The sequence below is a fragment of the Rhododendron vialii genome, chromosome 2a, assembly GCF_030253575.1.
Source record: "Rhododendron vialii isolate Sample 1 chromosome 2a, ASM3025357v1".
NCBI lineage: Eukaryota > Viridiplantae > Streptophyta > Magnoliopsida > Ericales > Ericaceae > Rhododendron > Rhododendron vialii.
In genome coordinates, this window is record NC_080558.1 from 24,065,753 (window position 1) to 24,078,599 (window position 12,847).

A 12,847-nucleotide genomic window follows, 5' to 3' on the forward strand; every position below is an offset into this window, starting at 1 on the left:
TTATTGAATAAAAATATATTTGGAGGTAAGTGTGGCTCATTTTTCATGTGAGTGAGTTTGTGTAATCGTACGTGTAAACGTGTGTGGTTGTATTAATTGCCCATGAAACGTGGAGTGAATAATTACTCCAACCAACCTAATCAGCTATGCTCCCTCCCAACTCTCAAGGTCCCATAGCAGTTAATATTAAAAATACGTACAGACGTACAGTGCATAGGAAGAAGGGGCTATAACGGTAACATATGGTTTTGGAAGTTCCTTAAGGGACAGTTTGGGAATAAGAAAAAGCTAACGGAAACTTTGCAATTACAAAAAAGCAGAGAGAGACCGAAGTGATGAAAACAGGTGAAAGTCTCTCAGTGGGCTTCAAGTGCATGCACTCTTTCTCTCTCTCTCTCTCTCTCTCTCTCTCTCTCTCTCTCTTTCTTGACTTCCATTTGCTGTAGTAATCTCTCTCTCTCTCTCTCTCTCTCTCTCTCTCTCTTGACTTCCATTTGCTGTAGTAATCTCTCTCTCTCTCTCTCTCTCTCTCTCTCTCTCTCTCTCTCTCTCTCTCTCTCTCCCCTTTTTCTCTATCTCCCTCTAGTGCTTCACTCATCCTGAAGACTTTTTCCTACTTTTCCCCAATTTTCTGATTCTCCCCCCTTTTTCTGGCTTTGTCTTTCTACCTCATTGATTCACCCAAATTCCATTCCATTCAATCACTAAAAAACCCAGAAATCAATCAATCTCGTTCTCTCTCTAAAGTGATGGAAGCACCAAAGCCAGAAGAGATAAGTCATCCTCCCATGGACCAGCTCCAAGGCCTAGAGTACTGTATCGACTCCAATCCTTCTTGGGGTATGTCCTCTTTTTCCTTTTTTCCAAACCCATTTCGTTTTGATTGATTAAAAGTTGTCTCATTTATATATGTCAATTTGTGCATTTGAAAACAGGGGAGGCGATAGCCCTTGGATTCCAACATTACATCTTGGCATTGGGGACTGCTGTGATGATCCCCACGTTTCTGGTCCCTTTGATGGGTGGAACTGATGTGAGTCAATAAAAATTCCTAATTTCTTTGATTTTCTTTTCACACTTCATCAAATTTGAAGCAATTAAGCTGTGTTTGAGTATCTAAAAGGTTGATTTTTCGATTATTTTTTATTTATTTTTTCTTTGACCGAATTCTTTACGTAACAAATGCGCATCAATTAGAAAAACCGAAAATGCAAAAATAAATAAATAAAATAAAATAAATGATCTTTGCTTGAGAGAGTCCAGTGAAGACCCCAAAAATAATGACAAAAAGGCTCGGAAATTGGGTGTTTCTTTTTTTGGTATTTAGTGCACTTTCTGTAACAGTACAATCCAAGTATGTTACTTTTACAGTTTATTTATTTCTAATAGTAATATTTTTTTGACCAAAGCTGAATAAAGTTCGAAGGAGACAGAGAAAAATTGACCTGAAAAACAGCCTAAGTGATGAGTAAATATTCTGACTATCCATTAATGGACTTTGAACAAACGTGTGGGCTGCGAAATTTGTTCTTTTTACAGTGACCAAGCTAGAAAAAATTGGTAACTCTTATTAGTAATTCAATTTTTTTTTTTTTGTTAACATGTTTGATTGTTGGGCAGAATGATAAAGTGAGGGTAGTTCAAACGCTGCTTTTTGTTGAAGGAATTAATACACTCCTACAAACACTATTTGGGACCCGATTGCCGACTGTGATCGGAGGATCATGGGCGTTCATGGTCCCTATTATTTCCATCATTCATGATTCGTCGTTGGTGGCGATAGATGACCCACATTTGGTAAGTATCAATGTTCGATCTCCTTATATATTGTTTACTTTTGGGTGCATATTCTCTATTTGGACTCCCTACCTCGCTTTGGTATTTGATTTGCATACCCAATGTTGTAAACAAGACATAGAGTTAAACCATTCCATTTGTCCATGTGTTCAAGTGTTAACCAGCTAGGCTAGCCAGTCATTGGCAGATGCACTAAGGAACCAAAAATTTGGATATGACGGTTATATTTTAATGCCTTCCCACATGGGGTAGGTCCCATGTATATGTTGGTCTCATCTCATGTGAAAGGAGCGTTACAATTTCCCTGTGTATCTATATTTTTCTCCATAGAAACCAGGGGTCGTGTCACGTGCCTGTGGATTGTTTGGGTGTTACACTTATACCCCAACATTTGTATGACATTTTTCAATTATCCACCAAAGAATTGCGATATTGCCAAGTAAAGAAATTAGCAAACAAATCACTCTTATTTGTCTGAAGATAAAGAAGCAGCCCCTTAATCAATGTGCATCGCTATTTTCTCTCTCTTAAGAATATTTAAGGTGGTGACTGTAGGTTGAAGTTGGGACTTTTTTATTTTGAGTGACGAATTCCTCTCTAAAAACTATTTTGCATGGACTGAAAAACAACATTAAATCAATTGTGAAAACAATTTCAAGATCATAATTACAATGTTCCCCCTCTGCTAGATTTGTGGATCCTCCACTCAGCCCAAATGGGTACTCTTTACATAATAGGAGCTCAGGGGGTCAAAAACCTTGCCAAGTACAATGATTGATAATTTCTTTCTGGCAGTCTTTATTTGTATTTGTTTACCACTGTGGGGCTATTCTTGAGTTAACTTAGTTGTTGGGCTTGGTTACAGTTGATGTAGGGTTCTCAGGATGTACGTAACTGTTATCTTCTACCCAGTAGGCACAAACAAAAAGTTTGGGTTCAAGTGTTCGGTCAAGTCAGAGTACATTCAAGCTTGATAATTGAGCATGAATTTGTGGAGGGAAAGGAGGAGTTTGAAAAGCTTAGAACTCAAAGAAGTCAAATTTATGTCTTTTGTTTTCCTGTTGCTTTCCTTCTCTTGGTTAATCCCTCTATGAATCCATGAGCCTAATTTCCTAATGCAAGCGACAAATTGCAATCACATGTTGCGGTCGTATGCTATGCTATTCCAAATGCAGAGTGTGTCACTTTTTCCAATCAAGGTGACAGTTTTTGAAAAAGCTATATAAGGCTAGCTTTAGTAGGAAATATACCTTCGAGATTTGATGCTAACATGCAATTACAATTGCCATAAACCATACATAAACTCAGGTTGTGATTTTTGTTTCTGTTTCTAGAGATTTCTCAGCACAATGAGAGCTATACAAGGCGCTCTAATAGTAGCATCGAGCGTGCAGATCATACTGGGTTACAGTCAATTGTGGGGTATTTTTTCCAGGTACAAATTCAACATCAAATAAAGTGTTTCATAAACTAGAAAGTGAATATCTATGTCATCACTTTGAAGTTAACCAGGGAACATGATTGCAAACTTCAGGTTTTTTAGCCCTCTTGGAATGGTTCCAGTAATATCATTAGTGGGGTTCGGTCTATTCGATAGAGGCTTTCCAGTGGTATGTAAAACTTTTTACCTGACAAAACAGTTCAATAAACTGTTGTTCTTTCCTCTCATTCCAAGTATGTTAATGATACTCTATTAATTTTTACAGGTAGGAAGGTGCGCGGAAATTGGCATTCCTATGTTGATCCTGTTTGTTGCCTTCTCTCAGGTGTTTTTATAATCTTCGATTAACTTGGTTATGTGGAATTTGCTGTTGTTACGCATCATGACGAACCTAAACGATACTAGTTAGCTTTTGGATTCAGAATTAATCATACCAAATGTCTCTGAATCCTAGCAAAATTGTAATGTGCTACATTACTGTCAAAAAAAGGAAAATAAAAAGACCTAACTATATTTTACTCCAGACCTGATGAAAAAATTCTCCATATATAAATATCATTTCTAATGTTGGGCTTCTTGTTTTGTGCAGTATTTAAAACATTTCCAAACAAAACAACTGCCTATATTGGAGCGATTCGCTCTTCTGATATCAGTCACAGTCATATGGGCATATGCACACCTTCTGACAGCCAGTGGTGCATACAAACATCGGCCGGAGTTGACCCAAACCCATTGCCGGACCGATAGAGCGAATCTCATTTCTTCTGCACCATGGTTGGTAATAGTATTTCCTAATATCAGTGAAGTTACTATCTCTAATGTATTTTGGCGTATTCCTACTAGTATGGGATTTTCATTGTTTTCTCGTTCTTTTTTCTTTTCTACCATGGGTTTTCAGTACTATCTCTACTGTGTTTCAGTGCATGCCACTCGTATGAGATTTTCGTTATTTTTTGTCCCCGAAGTGTGGAACTGTTTTTCATCTTCACAAGTGTTTTTCATAACAGTTTAACGAACTGAAATTTTCAGTGTTTTCTATTGATTCTGTTGAAATTGTTTAAATTCAGGATAAAGATTCCATACCCTTTACAGTGGGGTGCACCTACTTTTGATGCTGGTCATGCTTTTGGGATGATGGCCGCTGTATTTGTCTCCATGATCGAGGTAATGAATTTTACACCATTCCAGATCAATCAAAGTTGTAATGTATGAGAAAGTGACAAATTTTGCTATTCACACTTTGACAGTCAACGGGTGCATTTAAGGCAGCGTCTCGACTAGCAAGTGCCACACCACCTCCAGCTCATGTTCTTAGCCGCGGTATTGGCTGGCAGGTCTGCAAATTGCGCAAGTTCAATTGCAATCTTAAAGTTTATTTTTCTTCAATTATTTAACCAACTTCGTCTTATATATATGCCTTGGATTAGAGTTGATTTAACCATTTTCTTTTTTTCTTGGGTAAAAAACGGCTTAAAGAATAATGATGCAAAGAAAAATAATTAACTCACATGCAATTTTAACATGGTAGGGTATTGGAATTCTTTTTGATGGGCTTTTTGGGACAGTTACCGGATCAACAGTTTCTGTGTAAGTACTAATGGACATTTCTGTTCTATTACTCTTGAAAGCTCTTTTGGGTACATTGTATTCTAACAGATAATTTCAAATCCAAACCAACAGAGAAAATGTAGGTCTTTTGGGAACCACACGTGTTGGAAGCCGCAGAGTAATACAAATTGCAGCCGGTTTTATGATCTTCTTCTCGATTTTAGGTGAGCAACGGTTATTGGCAGAGTTCATAATTTAGGTTCACAGGTTCAATGTTAACTATTTTTCACTTGACCAAACATTTTAATCGCTCCCCAAACTTACAGGGAAGTTTGGAGCTCTATTTGCCTCAATTCCATTCACTATCTTTGCAGCTCTATACTGCGTATTCTTTGGTCTTGTTGGTTAGTATCGTAATTTCATCATAACATGTATATCTCCTTTATGTAGTTCTAACCTCTTTTTTTATCTAAACAAGTGATTCTCTGGCATTCTCAGCCTCTGTAGGACTGTCTTTCCTGCAATTCACAAACATGAACTCATTGAGGAACCTCTTCATCACTGGTGTTTCCATGTTCCTTGGTTTGTCAATTCCTGAGTACTTTAGGGAATACACTGCCGGTGCTCTTCATGGCCCTGCTCATACCAAGGCTGGATGGGTAAGTTAGTTATTTATAAGCAATGACTTCTATCCTATCCAACAATGATAAAGGACCACTAATACATCTGCTTTTCTGGATGTTCATAGTGTTTTAACATGATCATAACGACAATATGGTTGAAATGTTTTACACCTTTACTGTGGATGTAAGAAGTAAACATGTTTGACACTCTTCTACCTTCACTTGTCAAGAAGTTGGTGGAGGAAAATGGTTCGGAGAAAACTTTAGTAAAGTCCTTATGTGTTCATTTGATTAAAAAATTGCACAAGCTTTTTGCAGGACTCATTTTGAGTTTAAAAAAAAAAAAAAAAACTGTCATAGTGCGACAAAAAAGTTTCCTATACTTTCCATTTTTTCTTAAGATCTAAAAGAAAAATAACTAGGTTTTCCATAAGATTTTATTTACCTTACTGCAGAATTCTCCTCAAGCAAATCAAAGAAAACAGCTTCTTTTCCTTTCCTATACAAAGTAAGTTATTGTCTTATAATTCAGAATGATTCACAGCTTCTGTACTGATATTCTGCAGTTTAATGATTTCCTCAATACCGTCTTCCTATCCTCCCCAACTGTAGCATTAATCGTCGCTGTTTTCTTGGACAACACACTTGACTACAAGGACAGTGCCAGAGACAGGGGGATGCCGTGGTGGGCAAAGTTCAGGGCATTCAAAGGAGACAGTCGGAATGAGGAGTTTTACACCCTCCCTTTCAATCTCCAACGTTTCTTCCCTCCATCTTAGTGTTTCTGTCATTAGTTTAGGCAAGAGTTGTACAAGAGCAAATTCGTTATTCATTTGAGAGAGAGAATTCGTGTGAAGAGAGCTAGAGGATTACAATGATCCTCACAGAAAAGAGTGAGATGGAGCTACAAAATATGTTTTCAACTTAATAGTGAATGACATCTTCGCTTTCTTTGTCAGTCTAACCATTCTTTATATGGAAAACCGAGGCTAGGTCGCCATTTCCCTTTACTAATTTTACTCACGCGAAGTTGAACAAAAAGATACCAAATTGGCCATTCCCTTGCATGTGCATTGGTTTGTGATAAAAATGAACTGAAGAATGAATAGTTTATCGGGGAGGAGAGTAAAAATGCAAAGAATCAACCAATCAACCTCGGTTCAATCCGCTTTTACATCAAAAATTCAGCTCAAATGATGAATGATAGATAAGTCAAGTTCAGAAAGCTAAGTTTTTTTTTTTGGTAAGTTAACCCTTTATTATTATTAAAGCAAACAAACCAAAACTCAAGGAGAGATCAATCTCTCACTGCAATCAGAACATGCCTGGTCACTAGGAAAAAGAAGGCAACAAGAAACAAAACAAGACACGGCAAAAATCATGGAACTGAGGTTCGAAGAACTAACTAAAAAGCCTATTGGCATCACTACGCTTCACATTTCTCCAAGAGCATAAGCATGATCTAACCTCGTCAATGATCTGAGCACCCAAATTCTGAGCAGGAAGACCCACCCCTTGAAACTGTCTTCTATTTCGTCCCTCCAAAGCCAATAAATTGCAGCAGCCACGGATAATTTGTACACACTATTGGAAGCAGAATCACTAGATTTATGAGCACATGTCCACTCCAATTCCATAGCTAAACCAGAGCAAGGACGTTGAACATTGTTCTTAAGAAGTATCATCTTCCAAACCACCCGAGAATATGTGCACTCAAAAAACATATGTTCATGGGACTCCTCTCCTCCTTGACATAACAGGCACACATTATCAAGTTGAGTTTTGTTCACCCTCCACTTAAGAGGGTGAACGTTACTGTTAGGATCGTCACACACACGCACACAATTTTCGAGTATAAAACAGTAAAGAATCAACACAGAGATTTACATGGTTCCCCAAAACCGGGTACGTCCACGGGAGCGAGAGCGGCTGCTGTTCTTAATTATCACAGTATGAACTAGAGTTTACAATATAGAGTATTTATATCGACTCTATTCTAACCCTATCCCAAAAATACCTCTGTACGAACCGTACCGTACCGGCGGGGGGGGGGGGGGGGGGGGGCCTTGCCCCCCGCACCCCCTAATTACGGAACGCCTGGCCTTCTTTCTAGAACTCTATGAGCTACACAGTTCTAACAATCTCCACCTTGGCGAATTTACTCTTACCCATTCAGAAGATAACCATCACCATCCAGTAACTTGGGAGAATGCCTCCCTTTTCCTAGCACCGAGAGACATTAACCAAGTCTAAGCAATGCTCGAACTTGTCTGCAGTAACTGTCTTTGTCAACATATCAGCTGCATTCTCAGAAGTGTACACCTTTTCCAGTATCAAATCACCTGCATCTATCAACTCTCTCACCTTGTGAAACCTCACGTCGATATGCTTGGTTCGAGCATGATACACCTGATGCTTTGCCAAATAAATGGCACTCTGACTATCACAATGCAACTGAACTCCACCTTGATCTATGCCAAGCTCCTTAACAAACCATTTCAACCACAATGCTTCCTTAGTTGCCTCAGTCACCGCCATATACTCAGACTTAGTAGTAGATAAAGCCACCAGAGGTTGTACCATGGATCTCCAACAAATAGGCCTACCCACAAGTGTAAACACGTAACCAGTTGTAGACCTTCTGTCATCCAAACCCCCAGCATAATCCGCATCCACATACCCAACAACTGAAATCTGACCCCGTTGCCTACCAAACATAATCCTGTGATCTAATCCCGCGATCTGAAGTACCTTTTAAGTATCTGAACATCCACTTGACTGCCTTCCAATGCTCTCTGCCTGGTTTGGCCATGTACTTACTGACTGTGCTAACTGCATGTGCCAAATCAGGCCTCGTACAAACCATTGCATACATTAAGCAACCCACTGCACTTGCATAAGGCACCCTTGACATACCTCAATTTCTTCATCTGACGCCGGACACTGAGCTGAAGATAATCTGAAATGACTTGCCAATGGAGTGCTGACCGGTTTGGCATTATTCATACTAAACCTCTCCAACACTTTTACCACATAATTCTTTTGAGATAACCACAACTTACCAGGCTACCAGCTGACCTATCCCTGCGAATCTCCATCCCAAGTATCTTTCTAGCCGCTCCCAAATCCTTCATGTCAAACTCTTTACCCAATAAAGACTTCAACCTGTTTACCTTAATCATACTCCTTGCAGCAATCAGCATATCATCCACATAAAGAAGCAAGAAAATATAGGAACCATCATCAAGACTCTTAACATAAACGCAACAATCATACTCACAGCGTGTGTACCCAATCCGTATCATGAAAGAGTCAAACCTCTTGTACCATTGTCTTGGAGACTGTTTCAGCCCATAAAGGGACTTCTTCAACTTACAAACAAGATGCTCAGTCTCTGGTTGCTTGAACCCCTCAGGTTGTTCCATGTATATGACTTCCTCCAAATCACCATGGAAGAATGCCGTTTTCACATCCATCTGTTCTAACTCCAGATCACAGCTAGCCACCAATGCCAAGATAATCCTGATTGACGTATGCCTCACCACTGGAGAAAAGACCTCATCAAAATCAATCCCCTTCCTCTGTGAATATCCCTTTGCCATTAACCGAGCCTTGAACTTTTCCCTCTCATTTTCTGTTGCTGCCTCTTTCCGCTTGTATACCCACTTACAACCCACTGGCTTTTTTTTCTTGGGCAGTTTTTTCAACGCCCAAGTCTTATTCTTATGCAAAGACTCCATTTCCTCTACCATGGCTTCCATCCATCTGCCCCTTTCAAAACTCATAATAGCATCCTGAAAAGTAGATGGATCCCCACTAGTAGTAGTCAATGCATAAGAAACCATGTCATCAAACCCATACCTCACTGGTGGCTTGATAGTGCGCTTGGTTCTCCCAGCGGCCGAGCTTTGCTGCTGCTCCTGCTGCTGCTGTTGATCAAGTTGTTCATCTGGCTGAGTATCACCTATATCAAAACTCTCCAGCTCAATCTGTACGCCCTGCTGTCTGCTGTTCACTTCCTCTGACTCAGAATTTTGAACCTTCTGATGTGCCTTGATCATAAAGTCCTCATCAAATACCACATTCCTACTGATCACCACTTTCTTTGTCTCTGAATCCCAAAGCTTGTACCCTTTGACCCCTTTCTCATAACCAAGAAAGATACAATGTTTAGACTTTGCATCAAGCTTTGACCTCTCATCACTGGGAACATGAACATAGGCCGAACACCCAAAAATTCTCAACCCTGAGTAGTCAACCTCTTTCTCTGTCCACATCTCCTCAGCTACCTTCCCATCCAAAGCAGCACTCGGTGACTTGTTTATAACAAAGCATGCCATACTCACTGCTTCTGCCCAAAAAACCTTCGGAAGTCCCGCATTCAATCTCAAACACCGTGCCCTTTCTGCTATAGTTCTGTTCATCCTTTCTGCCACCCCATTCTGCTGTGGTGTCTTCTGAACTGTAAAGTGTCGCTGAATCCCACGTTCCTCATAAAACTTCAGAAAAGGCCCATTCTTGAATTCCTTCCCATTATCTGTCCTGAGGCATTTAATCTTTTTCCCTGTCTGGTTTTCCACTTCAGCTTTCCACACTCTGAACTTAGCAAAGGCTTCAGACTTGTGCTTCATGAAGTACACCAAAACTTTCCTTGAAAAATCATCAATAAAGGTCAAGAAATACAGAGATCCTCCTTTCGAAGCTACCCTCACTGGCCCCCAAACATCTGAATGAACGTAGTCAAGAATTCCCTTCGTTCTGTGAGTTGCATTCCTAAACTGCACCTTACACTGTTTCCCCAGAACACAAAACTTGCAGAAATCCAATTTACACGATTTAACCCCTTTCAGCAGATTCCTCTTATGCAGCTCTAACATCCCACGCTCTTCTATATGTCCCAACCCCATATGCCAAAGCATAGTATCATCAGTATCGTCTGTTGTAGTGGCAGCAGCTCCACCTACAACTGTACTCCCTGCCAACTTGTAAATATTATCAGGAACTTTACAAGCCTTCATCATCACCATAGCACCCTTCGTTACCTTCATGACTCCACCCTCTGTTTTATACCCACAGCCATTGGAGTCTAAGGTTCCCAACGAAATTAAATTCTTTCTCAATACTGGAACATGTCTAACATCCCCCAAAGTTCTCACAACACCATCATACATTCTGATTTTAATTGTGCCTATTCCTATGACTTTACACGATGCATCATTACCCATAAGAACATTACCACAATCCACTGACCTGTATGTGTTAAACCATTCCTTGATAGGAGATGTGTGAAAAGAACATGCTGAATCCATAATCCACGAATCTGCCATGTGATCTGAACTTGCTGAGACCGAAAGCATTTCACCATCATCTGACTCCTGCTCCACAACGTTTGCAGAAGTTGATCCATCTTTCCTCTCCCCTGCCTTGCCCTTCTTCTTCCAGTTAGTTCCCTTACCCTTCTGCGGACAATCTTTCTTCATGTGCCCCGGTTCATGACACCTGTAACACTTAAACTCAAACGTGCCTTCGGACCTATTCTTTGACTGAGACCTCCCACACCCCGAAACTGATTTACCCCTCTCATTCTTCCTGCCACTATTCCCGTACCCTTTAACCACCAGACCTTCACCTTGCAGCGATTCTGTTTGTTGCTTGCGTTGATTATACGCCAGAAGGGCTGCAGTGACTTCCTCCAGTTCTAGGGTTTCTTTCCCCCAGAGTAAGGTTGTAACTAGGGTTTCGGGAGAAATCGATAGTGAACACAGTAACATCAGCGCTTGGTCTTCCTTCTCAAACTTTACGTCAATCCGTTGTAGGTCACTCACAACCTGATTGAACGTGTTGATATGCTGAATCAAATCAGCGCCCTCGGCCATCTTCAACCCAAACAGTTTCTGCTTTAGAAACAGTTTTTTTGTCAACGATTTTGACATATACCTGCTCTCCAATTTAGTCCAAACCCCAGCCGACGATTCATCACCCAACACATGATACATGACTTCGTCTACAAGACACAGACGAATCGTACTCACCGCCTTCATCTGGAGTTCTTCCCAATCGTCGTTTGACATAGTTTCTGGCTTCGCTTTCAACCCCTTGTACAAGCCCTACTGCACCAACAAATCATTTACCCTCTGTTGCCACAATCCGAAATTCGAAGTTCCATCGAACTTCGAAACAGATGAACTCGATGACATCGTTCTTCTGTGTGATCTAAAACACCCTGTTGCTTTGATACCACTTGTTAGGATCGTCACACACACGCACACGATTTACGAGTATAAAACAGTAAAGAATCAACACAGAGATTTACATGGTTCCCCAAAACCGAGTACGTCCACGGGAGCGAGAGCGGCTGCTGTTCTTTATTATCACAGTATGAATTAGGGTTTACAACATAGAGTATTTATACCGACTCTATTCTAACCCTAATCTGGTATTTGGTCTGTATCCCAAAAATACCCCTGTACGAACCATACCGTACCGCGGGGGGGCGTTGCCCCCCGCACCCCCTAATTACGGAACGCCTGGCCTTCTTTCTAGAACTCTATGAGCCACACAGTTCTAACAATTTACTCTCCTTCCTGTTGGTTAAAATGATGTGGGTCCCGCCACAAAGTAATGTCATACTTACCAAAAAGTGTATTGCATGGTAAGCATGACATCACTTTGTGATGAAATCCACACCATTTCAACCCAATAAGAGGGAGGGTAATGTTCACCATCTTTTAAGGAGGGTGAACGAAATTACACTTTTATGTTATCTATTGTCAAATCCCAGCTCTGAAGCCTATCTTTTGTTGAGAGACGACCCAAAATTGCTAGCCATTCTATGAAACCCAGCCCATGGAAACCAGCAGTACGCAACACTTGCCACTGTATAAATCCCAGAAGCATGAAGAATCCAACGCACAGAATGAGCAGAGGGATTAGGAATCAGTGAAGGGCCAGTACCAGCAATTATCTCTCTTGTAGTCATACCTTGTATTAGGCCATACCCACTCATCATTCTGGATAATAGAAGCTACTTTGGTAGTCATAGACTGGCCAACATCAAACCCAACGTATCCCCCAAATCGCTTGTAAAGAGGGCCCATCGTATGCCAATTATCAACCCAAAGATAGGTAGAAATCCCCTATGATATACTTAATCCAAGGTTGAACCAAAGTCCTCAAATTAAGGAGTTTCCTAATGGTCCATGAAGCATCATTAGGTATCTTAACTTTCCAAATAGTCTGACCTTCTAAAATACAGGTGTGCGCCCATTTAATCCTTAAGGTGTCAGATTTACAGCAGACAGACCACAAGTGCCTTATCATAGAAGCTTTATTCCAAGCTAAGTTTTCCAACCAACCCACTTCTTGTTCTAAAGGGATGTGAAAATATGTCATGAACCCATGATATGCAGCACAATAAAAAGGGAAAATCAGCCTAATG

General features: G+C 40.4%; 1 protein-coding gene across 2 annotated transcripts; it reads left to right on the forward strand.

Moving 5' to 3' along the window:
• The first annotated feature begins 343 nt into the window (after positions 1-343).
• Positions 344-6,367, forward strand: LOC131315823 (nucleobase-ascorbate transporter 2). Of its 2 annotated transcripts, none has more exons than XM_058345018.1 (14): positions 344-840; positions 936-1,033; positions 1,621-1,797; positions 3,132-3,232; positions 3,332-3,407; positions 3,504-3,563; positions 3,828-4,012; positions 4,306-4,402; positions 4,486-4,572; positions 4,767-4,825; positions 4,919-5,010; positions 5,113-5,190; positions 5,285-5,445; positions 5,976-6,367. In XM_058345018.1, the coding sequence occupies exons 1-14, from the start codon at positions 750-752 to the stop codon at positions 6,186-6,188; spliced, it is 1,575 nt and encodes a 524-aa protein (XP_058201001.1). In that variant the 5' UTR covers positions 344-749; the 3' UTR covers positions 6,189-6,367. The 2 variants fall into 2 exon arrangements, with proteins under 2 accessions (XP_058201001.1, XP_058201002.1); XM_058345019.1 differs by having other exon boundaries at positions 5,865-6,005.
• Positions 6,368-12,847: the final 6,480 nt, after the last annotated feature.